Source organism: Leopardus geoffroyi, chromosome C2 (genome assembly GCF_018350155.1).
Source record: "Leopardus geoffroyi isolate Oge1 chromosome C2, O.geoffroyi_Oge1_pat1.0, whole genome shotgun sequence".
Lineage (NCBI taxonomy): Eukaryota > Metazoa > Chordata > Mammalia > Carnivora > Felidae > Leopardus > Leopardus geoffroyi.
This window is the reverse complement of record NC_059333.1, coordinates 127,304,122-127,327,409: the sequence shown is the minus strand read 5'-3', so window position 1 is coordinate 127,327,409 and position 23,288 is coordinate 127,304,122. Positions and strand designations below refer to the sequence as shown.

At 37.7% G+C, this 23,288-nt stretch overlaps 1 protein-coding gene across 4 annotated transcripts in view; it reads left to right on the top strand.

The window, feature by feature from the left end:
• The window catches only part of PPP2R3A (protein phosphatase 2 regulatory subunit B''alpha), a 212,324-nt gene that overhangs the window by 38,483 nt on the left and 150,553 nt on the right, over positions 1 to 23,288 (top strand). For all 4 annotated transcript variants that reach the window (XM_045503555.1, XM_045503556.1, XM_045503554.1 and 1 more), the window contains one exon: positions 6,911 to 9,335. In XM_045503555.1, the coding sequence (XP_045359511.1) occupies positions 7,350 to 9,335 (1,986 nt within the window). In that variant the 5' untranslated portion in view covers positions 6,911 to 7,349. The remainder of the gene's footprint in view (positions 1 to 6,910; positions 9,336 to 23,288) is intronic.

Here is a 23,288-nt window from a genome sequence, read left to right as displayed (position 1 = left end):
AAAATAGGGGCGCCTGGATGGTTCAGTTGGTCAAGCATCTGACTTTGGCTCAGGTCATGATCTCACAATTTGTGGGTTCAAGCCCCTCATCAGGCTCTGTGCTGACAGGTCAGGGCCTGGAGCCTGCTTCAGATTCTCTCTCTCTCTCTCTCTCTCTCTCTCTCTCTGCCCCGCTAATGCTCTGTCTCTCTCTCTCTCAAAAATAAATAAACATTAAAAAAAAGGGGGGGGCACCTGGGTGGCTCAGTCAGTTAAGCATCTGACTTCAGTGCAGGTCATGATCTCACAGCTCATGAATTCAAGCCCTGGGTTGGGTTCTGTGCTGAAAGCTCAGAGCCTGGAGCCTGCTTTGGATTTTGTGTCTCCCTTGCTCTCTGCCCCTCCCCCACTTGCACTCTCTCTGTGTCTCTCAAAAACAAATAAGTGTTTAAAAAAATTTTTTAAAAAGAATAGACAACTATGTAAAGTGTATGTATAGAATGTCGTTATTTATTTAAAACAAAAAATAATAAATAACCCAAAAGTATAGCAGTGGTAGATAGCTAAATTATTGTATCCATATGGTAGAATATTATATATCCATTAAAATGATCTAGATCTGTTTTGACATGGAAGTATATTCATGAGATATTGCTAACTTGAAGTAAGTTTTAAAGTACATAGTATTGTCAAATTTTTGTACAAAATACACATTTATAAATTTTCATAAGAAAATGTCGGTATATCTATCCATAAAAATATTAACTGGTTGTTTCTGAATAGTGTTATGGGTAATTATGTTTTTTGCTTATGAACATTTTCTATCTTTTCTGACAAGAAAAGGTATTAATTGTGAGAGCAAATGGGGGAAAACAGAAGCCCAACCCTATTGCTCCTGATTCCCACTGTGCTTGATTCTCTCATTGCCCTCAAACAGTAAGTACACTCAGGGCCACTGCAATGAGTTATTCTGGGCCTGACTCAGAATAGGAAATGTTTGATGAGTGAACTAACTATACCAACAACAGCTAACAGTGATGGAGCATTTCTTTTGTCTTAGGCATTGTTCTAAGCATTTGACATGTTCACTTAGGCCTCATGTTATGGGTACTGTTATTATCTCTGTTTTGAGGGTGAAACAGCTGACAAAAATTAACCAGCTTATGTAAGGCCGTTAGTGGCAGGGTGGGGATTCAAACCCATGTAGCCTGACTTTCACTTAGAGACGATAGCATGGGGGTTCTGAATTAGAAAGATTATGATCTCTCTGATTGAGACTGGTTGGATTAGATTCCATGTCTAGGATTCCAGCTGAACAATTGGGCATCAGTTAATCATGGTCTGAATACAAAGGCAGAATTTGACACCCACAGATCTGAACTAAATACCAGGGAAGTAATCTTGGTTTCTTTAGCATTTTATATAAAAAAAAAAAACTCAAATCATTTTAGACTGTAAACTTCTCATTCAAATTGGTGCCACCCCTTGGGGTTTGGCTTTGTTGTATGCTTCCTCCCTCTTCCAATTACGTCCCTTCCAAACTTTAACTTAGAGATCTAAATTTGCAATTAGTTCTTTAACTCTTCTTCCCACTTTTTTTCTCAGTGAAATTACCTATGGCAACTTCATCAAATTGCGTTTTTAAAACCAATCAATTGGGGCGCCTGGGTGGCGCAGTCGGTTAAGCGTCCGACTTCAGCCAGGTCACGATCTCGCGGTCCGTGAGTTCGAGCCCCGCGTCGGGCTCTGGGCGATGGCTCAGAGCCTGGAGCCTGTTTCCAATTCTGTGTCTCCCTCTCCGTTCATGCTCTCTCTCTGTCCCAAAAATAAATAAACGTTGAAAAAAAAAAATTAAAAAAAAAAAAAAATAAAACCAATCAATCTTCCTTTTTGCCATATATTTTTTTCTTCATACTTTTATTTTTTTAATATGAAATTTATTGTCAAATTGGTTTCATACAATACCCAGTGCTCATCCCAACAGGTGCCCTCCTCAATGCCCATCACCCACTTTCCCGTCTCCCCCACCTTCATCAACCCTCAGTTGATTCTAGTGTTTAAGAGTCTGTTATGATTTGGCTCCCTCTGTCCCCCTTCTTTTTTTCCTTCCCCTCCCCCATGGTCTTCTGTAAAGTTTCTCAGGATCCACATAAGAGTGAAAACATATGGTATCTGTCTTTCTCTGTATGACTTATTTCACTTAGCATAACACTCTCCAGTTCCATCCTTTTGTTGCTACAAAAGGCCATATTTCATTCTTTCTCATTGCCAAGTAGTATTCCATTGTGTATATAAACCACAATTTCTTTATCCATTCATCAGTTGATGGACATTTAGGCTCTTTTCGTAATTTGGCTCTTGTTGGAAGTGCTGCTATAAACATTCGGGTACAAGTGCCCCTGTGCATCAGCACTCCTGTGTCCCTTAGGTAAATTCCTAGCAGTGCTATTACTGGGTCATAGGGTAGATCTATTTTTAAATTTTTGAGGAACCTCCACACTGATTTCCAGAGCGGCTGCACCAGTTTGCATTTCCACCAACAGTGCAAGATGGTTCCCGTTTCTCCACATCCTCTCCAGCATCTATAGTCTCCTGATTTGTTCATTTTGGCCACTCTGACTGGCGTGAGGTGGTATCTCAGTGTGGTTTTGATTTGTATTTCCCTGATGAGGAGTGACGTTGAGCATCTTTTCACATGCCTGTTGGCCATCTGGATATCTTCTTTAGAGAAGTGTCTATTCATGTTTTCTGCCCATTTCTTCACTGGATTATTTGTTTTTTTGAGTGTGGAGTTTGGTGAGTTCTTTATAGATTTTGGATACTATTTGGATATTATAGATTTTTGGATACTAGCCCTATGTCATTTGCAAATACCTTTTCCCATTCCGTTGGTTACCTTTTAGTTTTGTTGATTGTTTCCTTTGCAGTGCAGAAGCTTTTTATCTTCATGAGGTCCCAGTAGTTCATTTTTGCTTTTAATTCCCTTGCCTTTGGAGATGTGCCAAGTAAGAAATTGCTGCAGCTGAGGTCAGAGAGGTTTTTTCCTGCTTTCTCCTCTAGGGTTTTGATGGTTTCCTGTCTCACATTCAGGTCCTGTATCCATTTTGAGTTCATTTTTGTGAGTGGTGTAAGAAAGTGATCTAGTTTCATTTCTTCTGCATGTTGCTGTCCAGTTCTCCCAGCACCATTTGTTAAAGAGACTGTCTTTTTTCCATTGGATATTCTTTCCTGCTTTGTCAAAGATGAGTTGACCATACTTTTGTGGGTCCAATTCTGGAGTCTCTATTCTATTTCATTGGTCTTTGTGTCTGTTTTTGTCATGCTTTTCTTTTAAAGTCTTAGAATCTCTGAAAGCTACATTCCTATTCTGTATAATATGGTGGCTACTTCTATGTGAGTCTAAAATAATTTCAAAATTAAAAATTTTTTAATAAAATTAAAATTCAGCTCTTCAGTTACACTAGCCACATTTAAAGTGCCCAATAACTCCTCCATGTGGCTAATGGGATTTACATCAGAACAGATAAAGAATATTTCCATCAACACAGAATGTCTTATTGGGCAATGCTGGCCTAAAAGCACATGTCTGTCTTAAGCCAGTGTTCTCTCTTCCTTAACTATTTCAAATTCTAATACCACATGAATACTTGTGTTTTCTGTCATGTTACCTTATCAACTGGTTGTTTTGGTTATATCAAAGGTTAGAGAAATACTTTTTTAATTTCTCAAATTTCAGAGAAATAGTCTTTATGTTAATTTAGGAATTTATCACATATTCATAGGTTTCTGGATATTTAAATTTTCTAACACTCATGTATTTTGCCTCTGAACCAGTTTTATCACCTATATTATCAACTGTATTAGGATATAGTCCTAATATCTCTTACATAATTATCCAAATATACTTTCTTAGTAATATCCCTTGTTTTCCTTTCCTTTCATCCCTTATCATTACCCAAAGCTCTTGAAAAAATTTGGATTTCTAAAAGATGCATAGGTTTTCACGTTTGGTGTTATTTCTTCCCCCTCTTTTGTGCATCTCTCGGAAAGGTAATTCCTTCTATTGCCATGTTCTAGTATTTTGTCCCAAAACACCTCTTGGCTTCTTTGCATTTTCAGTTAAGAATTACTGGCCTCTTCCTTTACTATGGAACTTCTTTCTGCTTCAGCTTCATCCTTCATGAGATCTAGTTCTATAGTTTTATATAAGCCACCATCTCAGATTGGAAGGCAAGGAAGTAGAGGAAAACGCAGTAACTCAAGATCTATTCACATAGCAACAAAGTTAAGACACTGAAGGATAAGAATGGGATGGGCGTGGGGGGGTGACACACCTGAGGAAAACCACAAAGACAGAACTAAAGGAATATTGAAATAAGATTTAGATCTTCCTGGGTAGAAAATCTGAATATTAATAGTGATGTCAGTGTTTCTTCAAAATAATTCATAAGGTTATTGCAATTGTAATGAAATTGCAATAGCATTTTTTCTTAAAACTTGACAACTCAAAAAATACATCTGGAAGACCATCAAAGAATATTTGGAGTATAAAAAGACAGTGGGGCACCTAAGTGACTCAGTTGCTTAAGCATCTGAGTCTTGATTTCGACTCTTGATTTCATGAACTCATGGTTCGTGAGTTTGAGCCCTGCATTGGGTTCCATGCTGACAGTGTGGAGCCTACTTCTCTCCCTCTCCCTCTCTCTCTGCCCCTCACCCCCTTCAATAAATAAATAAATAAACTTTAAAAAATCATAATTAGGGACATGGGAAGCAAAAACAGTAAAACTTAAAACAACCGCAATTACAATAGGGTAGGACTGGCGTAAAAACAGAGTAATCATTGAATCCAGAGAGCCAGGAAATGTACTCTAGCATAAGAATTCAACGAAATAAAAGGATCTTCATAAGTTAATTGTATGTGTATTCACTAAGTCTCTAATACCTAAATGACCAAAAGTTACGAAGAGACAATTTACCAAAGAAGAAATGTAATAAGCAAAAAAGAGTTTTCTAGGATTGAACAAATAAAAATGAAATTAAAGTTCTTTTTCTCATTAAGTGGATAAAGATTGTCATTGTTAAAATGCCACTGCTTTTGATGGTGTAGTGAAATTGATGCTGTCCTTCATTTCCATCATCATCTCCTTACTATCATTGCTTCACTGCATTATTCTTGGTTTAGTAATACTGCACATCCATCCTTTGCAAATCCTATTTGGCTCTACCTTTGATATAGATACAGCATCTAAACTTCTCCACTATTACTCTCCTGCTCCAAGCCCCCAAGCCTTCTTGCCCAGTTTATTGCAGTAGCCTCTAATTTGTTTCTCTGCTGTTTGTCTTGCTCCTTCACAGTTTCTTCTGAATATAGCAGCCAAAATCACCAATTTAAAATGTAAGTCTGATCATGTAATTCCTCTGCTCAGTAGCCATCAGTTGTTTCCCAGCTTGCTCAGGATAAAGCCAAATTCATCATAAGAATCTACATATTCTGCATGATTTAGACTCCCACCTTTCCTTTCTGACCTTCCACACTACCTCACTTGCATTCTCTGTCCAAGTCACTTTAGCCTTCTTGTCATTCTTTTAGTAAATCAAGCATACTCTCACCTCAGGGCCTTTGCACCTATAGTTAACTCTGTCTGAGATGATTTAGCCCAAAATACCTCCTCAGTGTGTTCTCTCTTTTCTTTCAGGTCTTGGTTCAGATGTCAGATGTTCCCTGACTGCGCATTATAACCCTTCTCATTCTTTCTGAACCCCTGCCCTGCTTCATTTTTCTCCATAGCACATGTCACCATGTTTAAGTTACATGTTTACATACATGTTGTTTTTCTTTTTCCAACTAGATTATTAACTCCATAAGAATAGGGACTTTATTTTATTCACTGCTGTATCCCTAGCACTTAACAAGTGCCTGGCACATAGTAGGGACTCAGTATGTATGTATATATTTATTTTTATGTTTATTTTTGAGAGAGAAAATGAGCAGGGAAGCGGCAGGGAGAGAGAGAGAGAGAGAGACAGACAGACAGACAGACAGACAGAGACAGGGACAGAGAATCTGAAGCAGGCTCCATGCTGTCAACGCACAGCCCAACACGGGGCTTGAACTCACCAACCGTGAGATCATGACCTGAGCTGAAGTCAGCCACTCAACCCACTGAGCCACCCAGGCACCCCAGGCACTCAGTATTTATTGAGCAAGTAAATTGAACCTTTTTAGAAAGTATCCACAGCATGGTTTAAAAGCCTTCTTTTTTTTTTTTTTTTTTAAAGTCAGGATGATTAAGTAAACTCTGCCCATTTGGTAATAAGAGATCTGCATGTGGCAGGGTCTGAGAGGATAGGATCAAGAGCAGTGATGAAGGCTGTTTCTTTCTTAGGTGGTAAGAAAAGAGAAGATGATGGAAGAATAATTTCCAAGTATAGAGGAAGTTATAGAATCAAGGACAAGCACTGTGTGTTGGCAGTCTTTGAGAAGATAAGGTTGATGGAAGCAAAAGGTTGGTTCAGGGCCATAGCAGAAAATAAAGTTATAGGTGGATGGGAACAGATGTTGAAAGTCTTGAAAATAAGTCAAATCGAAGTAGGATGCATGATGGAGATCAGGAGTGTGAATTCTTGAACGGTGAGGGATAAAAAAGCCATCTAAATCTAAGCTTATTGGTGTTGTGTAAGGTGGCAAGGAGGGTAGGGTAAGAAATATCAACTGGAAGGCAGTTGTAACAAGGCAGAGTTGAGGTAGTAATACTCTCATAGTAAGGAGTACAGGGTGTGATGAAACAAAGACATGAATCAAAGATAAGCAGTGATATGGCAAAGAATAAGGCTTGGTGATTAACTGCAGTGGGGGGGCAAAAGAGGAAATAAAAGAACTCTCAGTATTAAGAAATCGTATTTTTAAAATTCTTTTCTTTTTTTTTAGGTTTGTCACTCAAAAAAAAAATGGATCATTTAAATCTTTGGAGGACTGAGTTATCACAATACTTCTGTACTTCCAACTAAGATTTATGACAGTAAATTTATGACAATAAGTTTCTGCATCATAGAACTGCTGAAGAACTAAAAGACGATTTTATAAACTTACAGTATTATGAGATTACTAAATAAAACTAAAGAACACAATTATTAAATTATTAGACTTGCTAATAATACAAGCACATATGTGCAGTAGCTACTGTATCCTGACAGTTACCAAACCTCAAATTTAGATGTTTTTTTCTTTGTGGGAAAGGTCATTTTATTTTCAAGAAACCACTGAACATTGTCATCAAGTATATTTTCACCTGAGTGTAAGTTAAGAGGATTTACTTGAAATAAGTTCTAGAAAATTCCAACTCCCATCACTGAGTGGATTCGATATTATGGCAGCAACTTACAGACTTGTAGTCAGTACTGTGAACCACTACAGCAGTGTGGTGATAGACCGACGTTTTGAGCAAGCTATACATTATTGCACTGGAACCTGCCACACCTTTACACATGGAGTTGATTGCATTGTGGTACATCATAGTGTTTGTGCAGACCTCTTGCACATCCCTGTGTCTCAGTTCAAAGATGCAGATCTGAACTCTATGTTTCTACCCCACGAAAATGGGTTTTCCTCAGCTGAGGGTGACTATCACCAGCAGGCCCTAACAGGCATACCCAGGGTCAAGAAAGGATCTACATTTCAGAACACCTGTAACTTAAAAGACATTGCAGGAGAAGCAATCAGTTTTGCTAGTGGCAAAATAAAAGAATTTTCCTTTGAAAAGCTCAAAAACTCTAACCATGCAGCTTACAAAAAGGGAAGAAAAGTTAAGTCTGACTCATTTAATAGGAGGTCAGTTGATTTTGACTTGCTCTGTGGCCATTATAACAATGATGGGAACTCCCCATCCTTTGGTTTACTCCGGAGTTCCTCAGTTGAGGAAAAATCTTTGTCCCATAGAAACTCACTTGATGCAAACTTGACATCAGTGCTTCTTCACAACTTCTCTGAAGAAGACCTCGTTACTCAGATTTTGGAAAAACATAAAATAGATAATTTTTCTTCTGGAACAGACATAAAGATGTGCTTGGACATCTTGCTGAAATGCTCTGAGGATTTGAAAAAATGCACAGATATCATAAAACAATGCATAAAGAAAAAGTCAGGGAGTAGCATCAATGAAGGAAATGGTAATGATGCAATTTCTAGCTCTGAAACTGTCTATATGAATGTAATGACCAGGTTAGCATCCTATCTGAAAAAGCTACCATTTGAATTCATGCAGCCTGGGAATAATGATGCTATAGATTTAACAGAACTCGTCAGTAATATGCCCAGTTTACAACTGACTCCCTTTTCCCCAGTATTTGGCACTGAACAACCCCCTAAATATGAAGATGTTGTCCAGCTCTCAGCCCCTGACTCTGGACAGTTTCAAACTATAGAACTGCAAGATGACAAACACAGTTCTAGGAAAACAGATGCTGTAAGTTCCATTCCAAATAACTCTACAAATCCCTTATATAACTCTGAAGTAAATGATCCCAGAACCCTAAAAGATACCCAGCTTCAATCACAGTCGTTAACCATGAACCCTTTAGAAAATGTTTCTTCTAATGACCTAATGGAAACCCTTTATATTGAAGAAGAGTCTGATGGAAAGAAACCATCAGATAAAGGACAAAGGGCAGAGAATGGACCTGGTCAGTTGTTAAATGAAGATAAAGCAGCATTTTCAAACCATGTTACTCATCTTAAAAAATGTTCTGCCTCTGCGCAAAATGAAAGTGGTAAGATATTTGAGAAACCAGTTGTTAATCTACCTGAGGAGGATTTTAAATCAAAAGTTCCTAAAGTTGAAGAGGGAGGCCACAGAGATTTTATGAATCTTAACAGCCAGGAGGAGATAGATAAATTATTAATGGATTTGGAATCATTTTCACAGAAAATGGAGACCTCTCTAAGAGAGCCACTTGCCAAAGGTAAAAGCTCTAACTCTCTAAGTAGTCCTAGTCCATTAACTAGTCAGCTTCCTATAGATCTTGAACCTAAATCTAAAGTCTCTGCAGCCACCGAGAAAGTCTCGCCTTCCTGTCTAACAAGGATTATTGAAACCAATGGACACAAAATAGAGGAGGAGGATCGAGTCCTCTTACTACGAATTCTAGAAAGCATTGAAGACTTTGCTCAAGAACTAGTTGAATGCAAATCGGGCAGAGGCAGCCTATCACAAGAAAAGGAAATGATGCAGATTCTACAGGAAACCTTGACCACTTCCTCCCAGGCCAATTTATCAGTCTGTAGAAGTCCTGTTGGTGATAAAGCTAAAGAAAGTACTTCAGTGGTTTTGATTCAGCAGACCCCAGAGGTGATCAAGGTAAGATCCAACAATCTGGAGTCCTGACAAGTATCCACAGAAATGTTTTAATGTGTGCAGAACTTGTGAATAAATACTATTTGTGTTAGCCATTTCATATTCTACTAAAGTTCCTGCCTTACACTAGGCATGGTCTCATTCAGTTCGTTAACAAAAGAACTAAAAAGCAAGGGCTTTAGAGTTAGGCAGACATTTCAATTGCCCTCCTCACACCTTTCATCTCTCTAGCTCTGTGACCAAAGGAAAGTTACTTAGCCTTAATATCCTCATCTGTGTAATGGAAATAATAAGGATCAAGATAACTTAGGTGAAATACAAGCAAGGTGCCTTACACAAATTAGGCATTTAATATTAATCCTTATACTTCCAGTCAGCCATGCATCAATATATGCATGTGTAGACTATAAAGTGCAGTGTGAGGTACCATAAAAGAGAGGACATGATTCCTTAAAGACTTTAACATCTAGTTGAGAAAATGAAACTGACATACCAGAAACAGTTCATGAACATGTAGGCCCTTGTCTGAAAAGGTTGTTAGTAAAATAGGGTCTTCAAAGAAGGTAAAGACTAGAGTGTATGAGATTTGCTTCTTCATGCAAGTGGGAATAAATACCATTCTAGGGTCACAGGATAGTAGTGTTTTCAAAAGGCTTTGAATCTACCCTGCTACTGGTAGTATAGCTTTAATAATTCCTGAAAGGCAGTTCTCTTCCCCCTTGGGTGTATGTGTGTATGTCTTAGCACAACAGTTATTTCTTTTTCGTTTTCTATGTCTAACATGGGTTGGCAGTAGGTTCTGCTCCACCTCACTCAGGGACCCAGGGTGATAGATGCTGTGTTCCTATAGCTGCCCCATTGTCCCATCTGGAATACATGACTTATAAGTTCACAGAGGATGGGGAAGAAAGAGATGTTGCTTTTTACTGCCTTATTCCCACATGTGACACACTTCCCATCCACTCACAGTCCAGTGATTTCAGCCTAAAAGCTAAGAAACACAGGGAAGCACATAGAATATACCTAGTGAGCATTGTCTCTACCACGTGAATGTATGACATATGGCACATATATCCAAATTAACAAAATAAATTGTAAAATAATGATGTGAATTATTTAGAGGTTATGTCATTGTACAAAAACTATGAAGAAATACTTGGACACACCAAATACAATGTTCAGAACAATGATTAAATTAATCTCTGGGGAAAGAAGAGGGATGGAACTGAGGAAGGATGTCCAGGGACCTCAGTAGTGTTAGTAATTTCATAATCTGGTGGTGAATCATTAGTACTTTTTTATATTATTTTTATGCCATTTTGTGTGTCTTTATAGTAAATTTAAAAAAGAATAATTAGATATTAGAGGTGGCATATATATGACCAAGTTAAAAAGTTAATGTTAATTTTAACATTCTCATTAATATTTTCATTTAAGTAGGAAAAAATATTGTGATCAGGTGAATAATTTTTACATTGTATTTATTTTGTGGCTGTGCTATGCACATTTGTAGTTATCAGCGACACTAAAATTTACAGCTATACGTACATAAGGTTATGAAATGATGATTTGGGTCTAGATATTCTCAAACATTCACTGAGCATTTCTGTGAAATCTGTGAGTCTCCTCATTCATTGATTTACAACTGGTAATATCTTTAGTGAAGTTGGTCTATGCTGGGAGGAGAAAATGGAAATTAGTTACAAAAATAAGAGGAAAATGCTTTCAATGTACATAGGCAATAGTGATTTGCTTAATATTTTATTAAGAAAAGAAAATACCTATATAGAAATCTCAAAATGGTAATAACATAAGAGCTAACAGTTCTTGTAAGCTAAGGCATGCTAAGATATTTAGATATATTATCTCACTATTTCCCCCTCAGTAACCTGTCTGCTCATTAAAAAAAAAAAAAAAAAGTTCACCTTCTCTACTGACCTGTTCCAACATCTCACAACCATTATAACCAGAAACTTACCTTAATACAGTGTTTTGAATTTTATTTAACCCTTCTCCCCCATTATCTTCTGTGAGAAAAGAAAAAATTATCTGAAAAGAAAGTAGAAAATGTGAACCTGAGGCCAAGAATAAGTCCCATGTAATACCTCTCCTATGTTCCTGGCTGACAGCTCATGAGCAGGTCCCCTCTGACCCTCCCAATCCAAGCACACCTAACTAAAAATCCCACACTGGGCTCTAAATGAGCTTTCCAATTTTTGAACAAGTATGGACTAAGATCAAATCTTATTAAGAGTCTCCCAACACTCTTTTAAATAAGTCCCATTACCATAAGACAGAATAAAATTTGATGAAATTTCTTGATAAAAGTTGAAAAAGTAATTCATAAAAAGCTAATTTAAAGAGAAAGGTGATATAAAATGTTTAACTCCTGAAGATGCTTAACACAAGAAAATAAAACCATTCTTCCTTGACTCAGATGCCTTCCTCCTTGTTCTCTCTTTTTTTTTTAAATCTTTCTTTGCTTCCTATGAATAATAATAATAATTTGCACATTTCAATTAAAATGAAATGACTAGTGGGGCGCCTGGGTGGCGCAGTCGGTTAAGCGTCCTACTTCAGCCAGGTCACGATCTCGCGGTCCGTGAGTTCGAGCCCCGCGTCGGGCTCTGGGCTGATGGCTCAGAGCCTGGAGCCTGTTTCCGATTCTGTGTCTCCCTCTCTCTCTGCCCCTCCCCCGTTCATGCTCTGTCTCTCTCTGTCCCAAAAATAAAATAAACGTTGAAAAAAAAAAATTTTTTTTTAAAAAAATAAAATGAAATGACTAGTATTTTAATTATAATAATAATTATTATTACTATTGTTGTTGTTATTATTATTATTTTAGAGAGAACCCTAAGCAGGCTCCATGCTCAGACAGAGCCTGATGCAGGGTTCAAACTCAGGATCATGATCCCAGCTGAAATCAAGAGTCGGATGCTCAACCAACTGAGCCACCCAGGTGGCTCTTATGAATTATTTTAAACCACGGTTGGTAAATATTTTCTACAAAGGGTCAGATGTAAATATCTAAGGCTTTGTAGGTCACAAGGCATCTGTCACTTAGACTTCTTTGTTTTTTTTAAACAACCCTTTAATAATGTAAAACTGTTCTTAGCTCTAAGCCTTAAAAGACAGGCAGTGGGCCAGATTTGGCCCACAAGAATGTATGTTGTCAATGCCTATTTTATTTTATTTTATTTCATTTTATTTATTTTAATTTAATGTTTATTTTTGAGAGGGAGAGAGAGAAAGTGAGAGCAGGGGAGGGGCAGAGAGAGAGGGAGGCACAGAATCCAAAGCAGGTTCCAGGCTTTGAGCTGTCAGCACAGAGCCTGATGCAGGGCTCGAACCCAGGAGCCGCTAGATCACACTCTGAGCCGAAGTCGGACGCTCAACCGAGCCACCCAGGCGCCCCTGTCAATGCCTATTTTAAACAAATAGAAAAGTATAGTGAATGATAGAAAAAACACTCCTTATTATCACTTATTTTGTCAAATCTTAACATTTTATCATATTTGCTTCAGATCTTTGTTTATTAATATTTGTATTATTATCATCATCATTGTTTAAAACAAAAATCATCTCAGATATAGTTGAAATCCTAGAGGTCCCCTCCCTAGTTTCCACATCCCGTTCCAGAAATAACCACTACCCTGAAGTTAGTGTTTTATCTCCTGTAAGTTTTTACAGTGTTATTTGTCATGTTTTTTATTCTTGAAGAGCATGAACAAACAGTAATAGGAAATAAAATCAGAGAGGTAGGTTGGGGCCAACTTATGAATGACCTATGTGCTATGCTAAACTCTTAGAGTGGGGAGCTAAAGAAGGCTTTTGTTTTTGTTATGTTTTTTTTAATGTTTTTTTTTAAATTTATTTTTGAGACAGAGACAGAGCATGAGCAGGGGAGGGGCAGAGAGAGGGGGAGACACAGAATCTGAAGCAGGCTCCAGGCTCTGAGCTGTCAGCGCAGAGCCCGACGTGGGGCTCGAACTCACGGAGTGTGAGATCATGACCTGAGCTGAAGTCGGATGCTCAACTGAGTGAGCCACCCAGAGCCACTCCAAGAAGGCTTTTGTTTTTAATGTTTATTTATTTGTTTTGTGAGAGAGCACAAGCAGGGGAGGGGCAGAGAGAGGGTGAGAGAGAATTCCAAGCAGGCTCCCCGCTGAGAGTGCAGTGGATATTTAGACATGGGTCTCAAGCTCACGAACCATGATCATGACCTGGGCCAAAATCAAGAGTTAGCTGCTTAACTGATTGAGCCACCCAATGCCCCAAGAAGGCTTTTAAGTAGAGGAGTCCCACAGTATTTTTTTAAAGAATAAAACTTTTTTTTTTAAGAGTTAAAAATTTAAATTAGGCTCTTATTTTTTTTTTAACTTTTGACAGCAAAATTTACCAATTGTTCAAAACATTTCAATTAAAAGCTTTATGTAATGGGGCATATAGGAGGTGCGTTGGTGACTATCCCTGAGAAGAAAGATTGACTTGATGATATTATAGGTCATTAGTATTTTAACATGTGTTTCAAAATAATTTCTCAAGAGGAAGCAGTATTTATTGTCCAAGTATTTTTTTGTCCAGAAATCTAATTCAAACCTGTATTGGGAGAGATAATCAAATAGAAAATACTAATATGATACTGAGGGATTGATAAAGAGGTATCTAGATACTGGTCTAGATCAGGAGTCAGCAATCTGTGGTCCAAGGGCTAAATCTGACCTACGGCCTATGTTTGTAAATAGTTTTATTGGAACATAGCCACACCCATTTATTTACAGATGATCTGACTGCTTTTCTCCTCCACCTACTAAGTTAAGTAGTTAGAGACTTTAAAGCTTGAAATGTCTACTATCTGGACATTCATAGAAAAAGTTTGCTGACTCCTCATCTAGATATTATTTGATAGATTGAAAGATTTCTTTTTTAGTGAATCAATATGTATTTTAACAAGATCCCCAGATATTCACATTTAATATATATACATGAAAATTTAAGACATACTATTTCCACCATATCAGACCATTCTTGATGTGATATTTTGTTAAAAGCATTGGAAGTCTTGAAAACATCATTAAATATCAATAACAAAAACTAATTATCGATGATAGATAGTATACCAGTAGAAATAGCAAAATAAGCCCAGAGTTTCAAAATTCTTCATCATGTGTTCTCATCGTGTGTTTTGGTCTACATAGCGTTTCTCCCCTTTCCTCCCCTAGTCATGATCTGTCTCTGACTTTCCCACTTAAAACAGTTTCCTTTTCATCTCTTTCTCACTGTTAAATTATTGATATCATTGACTGGCAAATGAAGGTTTAATACATGCTTTCTTCACAAAGCCTTTAACTGACAGGAAACAACCCTGTAGGTTCTAGAATAGCTGAGGTGTGAAGATGGGCCTAAAAATGAGTTGAACAAGAATAACAGAACACCCTCTAGAGGAAGGAAAGGGGGATGTGCCTGAGCTCTCAGAGGGTTTCATTATTTTGGATTAGTGAATTACTGAGGACATGTTTTGACATAGAAGGTAATATAATTTTTAAAAAAACACTTAGAAACTGTACTGCTTTGGTAATTCACATAATAAATGATACCTTAATTCTGTGTTTTATTACCACCAGCAGATGTTATTACAGTCATCTTGGGTCTGTTTTTAGCTGTATGGAGCAATAGCCTGTTAGCGGTTATCCACAAGTTAAAATAATAAAACCTAGTCTCCCTTGAAAATTATCTTTACTTAATTTTAGTAAAAAAAAAAAAAAAAATCCAGGAAAAAATTTCTATTATTGTTTGCCTCAATTAAAAGAATGGAGGGAATGAGGCAGGATTCATCAGTGAAAGAGGAAGAATTTTTTTTAAAACTCCACTATAATATTTAAGTCTAGTGAAACCTTACAAATTTCAACTAATTGTGGGGAAAACTGACTGAATTACTAAAAAAGTACAAATTAAAAATTTCAGTGTTTTTAAGAAATAACTATTAATTTCAAGAGTAAAGAGTAAAACTACCATCAAAGAATTGCAAGCGTGAACGTTAGCTGGACCTATTTCAATAATGAAGATCAGGGTGCCTGGGTGGCTCAGTAGGTTAAGCGTCTTTGGCTCAGGTCATGATCTCATGGTCTGTGAGTTTGAGCCCTGCATCGGGCTCTATGCTGACACCTCAGAGCCTGGAGCCTGCTTCTGATTCTGTGTCTCCCTCTCTCTCTGCCCCACCCCTGCTCATGCTCTGTCTCTCAAAAATAAACATTCAAAAAAAATTTTTTTAATTAAAAAAAAAAAGAGGATGTTATAGGGGAATAAAGACCAAGAGCCAAATGGAAAACATCTGATTGGCGAGGGCCACACAATCAACCTTGTCTAGGTTGAGAAGGCCCACAGTTGGCTTGGCGTTGAAGACTTGGCTGTGTGCGTATACTACATTTCTGGTCAGGTAGAGCTTTTACAGGGACACGAGTTATCTAAGTTTTGCTTTGCCAGGTGGCATTGCTGGCAGGAACAGCTCCATCTTGGGCTTAAAAATTTATTTCCAAAGTCCTCCATTTGATCATCCTCTTGACCATTCTAGAGGCTTCATCAAAAATATCAGTCTTAGCATGACTCTGAGTTACCATCGCCTCTTCAGGTCTCCGTGTAGTTTTCACAAGAGATGATGTCAGGCTTTTATTCTAGGAGCTGGTTATGTTCTTCTCTTCTCTTTTGTCATTCCAGTCTGAGAGAGACCATCTGTCAGCTGGTCAGTGGCTCTCCACATGTATTTAAACTTTGGAGAATATGCAGTATATTAGGGAGATAATTATTATAATAATATATGAATGTAATATAGTAATAATAATAATTAGCAACAAAACAATCCCATGGTTTGGACAGCACAAATGAGCCAGGGTACCCATAATGCAAACCAGCTAATATCAAATGAGTTAAGAAATGATCCCCAAAGTGGAGATACTTCTTTAAGCCAGTTAACCTGTTTATGTATTTTGTGTAACTGTGTCTCCACTTCCCCAGAAATGTTTATCCAGTGAGCTTGTTTCAGAAAAACTGAGGCACTGGAAATCAGGGAGCAAACTGTAATGGACAGAGAGAAAGAACTACAGGATCACCAGCATCTTTGCAAATTCAACAGGTGGGTGGAGGTTGGATTACCACTTAGCAGTGGCCTGAAATACGTGAACATGGCATTATCTTTTCAGGTTTAGGCAAGGACAAGGTTGGGCAAAGAATCACCCTCGTGAGATTTAGGCAAAAGATGATCAAAGAGAGAAGGAAGGGGGCGCCTGGGTGGCGCAGTCGGTTAAGCGTCCGACTTCAGCCAGGTCACGATCTAACGGTCCGTGAGTTCGAGCCCCGCGTCAGGCTCTGGGCTGATGGCTCAGAGCCTGGAGCCTGTTTCCGATTCTGTGTCTCCCTCTCTCTCTGCCCCTCCCCCATTCATGTTCTGTCTCTCTCTGTCCCCAAAAAAATAAACGTTGAAAAAAAAAAAAGAAGGAAGAAACATTCTTGATCTGATGTCTTGGGAGGAAGCAGTCTAACTCCATGTCAGCTATTTCCTAGTCAGTTGGATTTTGAGGTCTCTGGCATTTGCATAGGACCAGATGTTGGGTAGATTTTTCCTCAGTTGTGAAGTAGGCACCCAAGGTTTGATACCTTGTAATTTGGCAGTGGTGTTGGTGGTTGAGAGTACTTGGTAAGGCCCTTTCCATGAATCTCACCTTTGCAAAAGCATCAGAGTAAAACAATAACTATCCATAAATTACAAAAGACTTAAAAATGCCCATGATTAAAGATCTGATGAGAATCCTTTATACTAGAATTGACCAGGAAATTTGATTATTTCTGTGACACACAACATTCTAAGGTAACTGGAATTATGACTGGTAATATTATACCAGGACAAATCAGATTTTTAGGAATTTAATAAAATCTAGAACACTTCTATTAATAGCATGCAACCATACAAATACAACCTAAGAAGGTTTATTATTACCACATTTGAAAATGTTTCCTGTGTGATTTAACATACCAAATAAACCCAATTAATTTAACATCTCTTTTTTACAAGGTAAGAGACAAGTCCCTTTAGATTTTCCAGGGCCTTTGGCAAATCTTACAGTCATTTTGAGGTTAAAACAAAACAAAACAAAAAAAACTCCATTTAGAATTTGATTTTGGAAAGTTTTCAAAATGTCATAAGGTTTGAACATTAAAATAAATAAGATCACAGTTCATTATGAAATAATACTTGTCTATTTAAGCAAAGTGACAATAGAAAAATTTAAAGATAAATACATAAGGTTACACAGTTGTGAACAAAACTTGGCCCTTTTAATATTGAGAAGATTGGGTTTTCTTAAGGAATCAAAGACCTGATAAAGACAGTGTGAAACATAGTAAATTATTTTGGTAAGACAAAAAATCTTTGCTGACAAGGTAGATTACGTAAAAAGGAAAGAAAAACCCTTGTTTACAATTTTTTTTTTTATTAAGAGCAGACTATTAATCTAAGAAAACACTTTGTTCTTTTAACAGAGAGAAAACCAAAATCTAATTTGCATCAGTGCATCAAAGATATTAAAACTTTTTTTTTTTAAACTCACTTTTTTGACTTAAATAAATACATTCCAGTCTTAGCCAGCTTAACCACATGTAAAGTTCTTTTCTCAGGATTCCTTTCCACACACTTTCCATGACTTTTTTTTTTTTATATCCATTCAGATTTTGTCCTATTTTTTTTTTTTTTTCTTATTCTGGAACAGTTATTTTACTTTTGAACAAAATTACTTTTTTTCTCTTGCCAAAAAAGCAAAAAACAAAAATTCATGTCCTTCATACCCTATCTAAAAAAACACTTTCTACTTTCCTTACCAGTTTTTAATATACAATTGTTTTTCTTTTACCCTTATATTTCAGTAGTTCTCATTGTGTATATTAATTAAAATTCTTAACCTTTAGAACCCTTAATTGCTAGTGAAAACTAAGAAGCAAGCAGTAATGGACTATGGACTAGCAAATTTATAAAAACATTTCATAATTTCTAGAAGTATATGCTTCCTCCTAGTAAAATTTCAGTGTGGCACAAAATGTGTTTACTAACAAACCCAATTATTTTAGTTACTGTGTAAAAGGAAGCCAAAAGTAGATAAACTTGTGTTCAGTAATTGATGTTTCATTAATTTATCTTACTTGGAAATGATCTCCATATTCAATGAATAGCCATAATTTAACTTAATTCAGTATAATTTTAAGGTTTCAAGTTACCAAAAATATTTTGGACACTGTTTTTAAGTAGGCATACTATAGAGCATAATTATTGCTGTAAAGTCCATTTATAAACTTTTGCTTACATCTGTTTAACTTACTTGTTCTTAACAATTATGTTTAGATTACATGACACTTTAATGAGGCATTAAACATTTAACCATCATCTTAAGTTGTCTTTCTTGCTGACAGATTCTGCAACAGAGATAACATGAGCTCTTTTGACTTTTAGTAAACTTAGGAAGAATAAAAGTTGTATGACTGCATTATATTTAATATTAATAGTCCTAAAGACAAGCCTGTTTCAGTTAAACCAACAAACTTAAATTAGTTTTTCTTCCCAGAGATTATCCTGGATTACGTGAACTTGAAAAACATTTGGGTTAGTTTCTGTATTTCTGAGAATATATACTTGATTCATATAAACACTTAAAAAATTTTAAGCCAGTAGAGCTTCTTTACAAATTAATTTTGGCAGTACTATCTGGAGGTAGAAAAATATCAACCATCTATAACATATAACCATAGACATACATAAACATACAAATAGACACAAATAGAGATCTTACAGGTTTTGCTTTAAAATTTTAGCCATGAGGGGCGCCTGGGTGGCGCAGTCTGTTAAGCGTCCGACTTCAGCCAGGTCAGGATCTCGCGGTCCGGGAGTTCGAGCCCCGCGTCAGGCTCTGGGCTGATGGCTCAGAGCCTGGAGCCTGTTTCCGATTCTGTGTCTCCCTCTCTCTCTGCCCCTCCCCCGTTCATGCTCTGTCTCTCTCTGTCCCAAAAATGAATAAACGTTGAAAAAAAAATTTTTTTTTAATTTTAGCCATAAGACAGGGATGATAATGCAAAACTCACTAGTTTATAAAAGAATAATTGGATGCAATTGTGTTTCTGGCAGAAGGGATAAGTTTTAAGGTTTTCTGCACAGATAGCTTACTAATATTTATGGAGAAGACTTTTAAGATTTTTCATCCACCTAGTTTCTAAATAGCCCTTCCTCTTTTTTTCTTTCCTTCTGTTAAGAATTACCTTGGCTCCTAGAGAAGACCAGGTAGAACATATATTTTTCAAAGGCACAGAAAAAGAATGCAAGTTCCTACAAGAAGGACTTCTGGTTCCTAAGGCCAGAATTTTTACAGTACACTCAAGCCTTTTGAGATGAATATGGGAGGTTTGAAGATTGGTTTAAAAAAAAAAAAAAAAAAAAAAGAGGGGCACCTGGGTGGCTCAGTTGGTTGAGCATCCCACTTCAGCTCAGGCCATGATCTCATGGTTCATGGGGTAGAGCCCCACATTGGGCTCTGTGCTGACAGCTCTGAGCCTGGAGCCTGCTTCAGATTCTGTGTCTCCCTTTCTCTCTGCCCCTTCCCCACTTGCTCACTTGCTTGCTTGCTCTCAAAATTAAATAAAGACATTTAAAATAAAAAAAAAAAAAGATAGGTGGACTTTTTCTGTTGTTAAAAAGATTTCATTTGTAGGACAGTTGCCTTCTTCAATCTTTAAAGGAAGCAGGTTGTAACCCAGATGATGTTAATGTGTTGACCTACCCATCCACGTTATTGTCATTTTGCTACTTTGTATTAGGGACATCTTCAACTAAGCTACAAATCAAAAGATTTCTGTGTTCTAGATTTAGAGCTGTTTTCCTCTTTGGAATGTTTTCCTTCCCTTCCGGATACATAGTTTCATTTAGCCTAGGGGAGAAGATCTAAAGAAAAAGTTCTATCTGGCTCTAAATATCAGCTTCCAATTTGGCCAGCCTCTTTTTTTTTTTTTTTTTTAAATGTTCATTTTTGAGAGAGAGAGAGAGAGAAACATAGTGTGAGCAGGGGAGGGGCAGGGGTAGAGAGAGAGGGAGACACAGAATCTGAAGCGTGATCCAGGCTCTGTGCTGACAGAGCCCGATGTGGGAGTCAAACTCCCACACCACGAGATCATGACCTGAGCTGAAGTCAGACACTTGACCAAGCCACCCAGGTGCCCCTCAATTTGGCCAACTTCTGACCATAGAACTACTTAAAAAATCTTTTCAAATATCTTATCAGGTTTCATCTGGGACAAACAGTAAATATTTCTGGTTGTACTAAACCCCTTGGATGCGAGACACATCCCCGAGAGGGTGCAAAAGATAGTACCCTCCCAAGATCCAGAGCCACTTCCAAAGATAACCAAAAGAAAGACAGTTCTCCCTAAGAGCTGGCAGCAGTTGGTAGGACCCTAGCCACAAATGGCGTGCAACCCATATTTTTTACAGCCATTCATTGGGCTTCCAATCTGACGATTGACCTGCCTGCATACACAATAACAGATAACCTTTGTGTGCAAGGCAGGCAGAAAGCTAAGCCAAGTTCTGAAGACAAGACAAGAAGGAAATAGCTGTCCCTGGGAGAGAAGGGATCAATAACCAACGGATACCCCAAAACCAAATTCACAAGAGTATGCATTTAGAAAGGAGGGGACAGAGTAAAATTTGACCTTCTTTTCTTGACTGAGCACTTCAGAGATCCAGAACTGACTATGGTAAGAATTCTCACCGTTTGCTGGCTTCTGCCAGTTTTCCTAAGATCTTTCTTATCTGCAGGCTCAAGAGCAAATGGGGTTTAAAGTTGAGTGTAGTCCTAGTATCTACTAGATTTTGGCAAGTTTTTTCTTTAATTTTAGTTTCCCCTTAGAGGCTTAAGGGAATAATTGATGGCAGTTTACCAGAGGATCCCTCAGAGTCCCATTAACTCTGGGAGGGGCCTATATGGGAATTCTCTTTCAGCAGCAGATATGGAGGCATTTGAATTGGTGTGGAAAATTTGGCAAGACCTCTGAAAACTGTCTTTTTTCCCATTCCCATTGATTGAAATGAGACATCAATTTCTGGGCCACTGTTTTCATGATGGATCCCTATAAGGATATAATGGGAAAGGCCCAAACTTTTAGGTTTCTGGCCTTGGATCCATTGCAGTTTTAAGGCCACTAATTTCGGGGACTTTTGTTTACCCTCTTATATTCTCTCCAGAGTGCAAAGACCATCCAGACACAGGAATACCAGAAAGTTTTCAAATAAAGGATAGAGGGGAGCAGTAGGAGTTACTTCAGTCTTCTAGTGTTTAGGTACTTCTCGTGTCTTTAATTTTTCATTAGCCTTTTGCAGTGAACCTTTCGGTGGAGCTGTTTTGGAATTTTGAAGTCTTTTGGAGGCTCTCACTTGAAATAGGTATCCCCTTCTGTTTGTTTGATTTGAGAACCCTTGTTTTTAAGTGAACTTCTTAAATGAATGATTGTCTAATTGGAATGCCTCCCATAATGGCCAGTGTAATTCTAGGTTGTCTTTGTAAGATGTTGCCATTTTTGTAAATACCTGCAGCTTCTAGGATCACAGTTCTTAGACATAAAATAAGCAGGTGTGTTGAAAGGTTGCATGCTTAATTCTTTGAAACTTGAGGATCCCATTTATTTCGCTAATCTTGGGTCTCTTGGTGCCAAATTAGTACCTAAGAGGAATGTACTGCTGGATTGGGTACTTTTTGGTGTTTTACAGTATACCTTGTTGCACAGTTTTCTTGAGGTTGGCAGGTGACCTAATGTCAATCTAACCTTTGCCATGACCAACTTCTCCTAGCACAAGAGTCTTAGAGTTAAGTGATGCGTGCTCTAACAGGTTTTAAGTGCTTGCCCTGTGCCCACCAGTTTTGTGGGTTTAGTTTCTGAGATTCGCATTGGCAGTAGATTGAGTGTTCCTTTCACCAGAAGATTTCTTCATATTGGTGGACACCCTGATGACTTTTAATGGTCTGACTTGTGTCTACTTAGATTTTTATTTCAATGATCAAAACAGTTAGAATTTCTTCTCTTATTTTCCCAAGTCCCCCAGCAGCTTATGCTGTGAACTTGCCTCGAAGCTTTGTGAGTCCCCTAACAGCTGCCACCCATTGTGGACTCCTAATATAACTACCCCAAAACCTTTTCCAGAAACAATATAAACATATATACTTTTTAAATAAAGTTTGTTTGGACCAGAGAGATGGACACAAGGGAGTGGAGCTCAAATCTGAGTGACTTACCCCAGCTCACAGTAATGATGAGAGGAACAGTAAACTCAAAGCGTTCAGCAGGTGCCTTGCCAGTATGACTTGTGCCATAGACAGGTAGCAGTCAACTTCAGATCTCATTCCTTGTCACCAAAAACTGTTAAAAAATTATTAAAGAAGATGATTTAGGTAATACAAACAAACTTACACACTTTGTGAAGTGGACAGTCTCCTTTTGGAGAACTGCAAAATGGGACATAAGGCAAAAAGCTTTTTATAGAATAAAGAACAAGGAAGAGGCAAGTAGAAAACATCTGATTGACTGGGGCCACATAGTCAATTTGTCTGGGGTGAGGAGGCCCAGAGGTGGCTTAGCTTTGGAGGAATGGCAGTGTGAATATACTGTGTTTCTGGTCAAACAGAGCATTTACAGGGATATGTTATCTAAGTTTTAGTTTGCTTACATGGCACCCAGGCAGGAGTGGCTCTGTCTTGGGCCAGAAATTTATTTCAACATAGTTAATACAGAATTGATATGCAAAATGGAGGTTGCTAAAATACTTTAAAATGCTAAAAATAGCATAAGTACGTACAGCACACAGTAGGAGATAAAAATGAATCCGACAGGACAAGCCTTTGTGGAGCCCACAATCTAATAGGGGAGGTGAGCTAT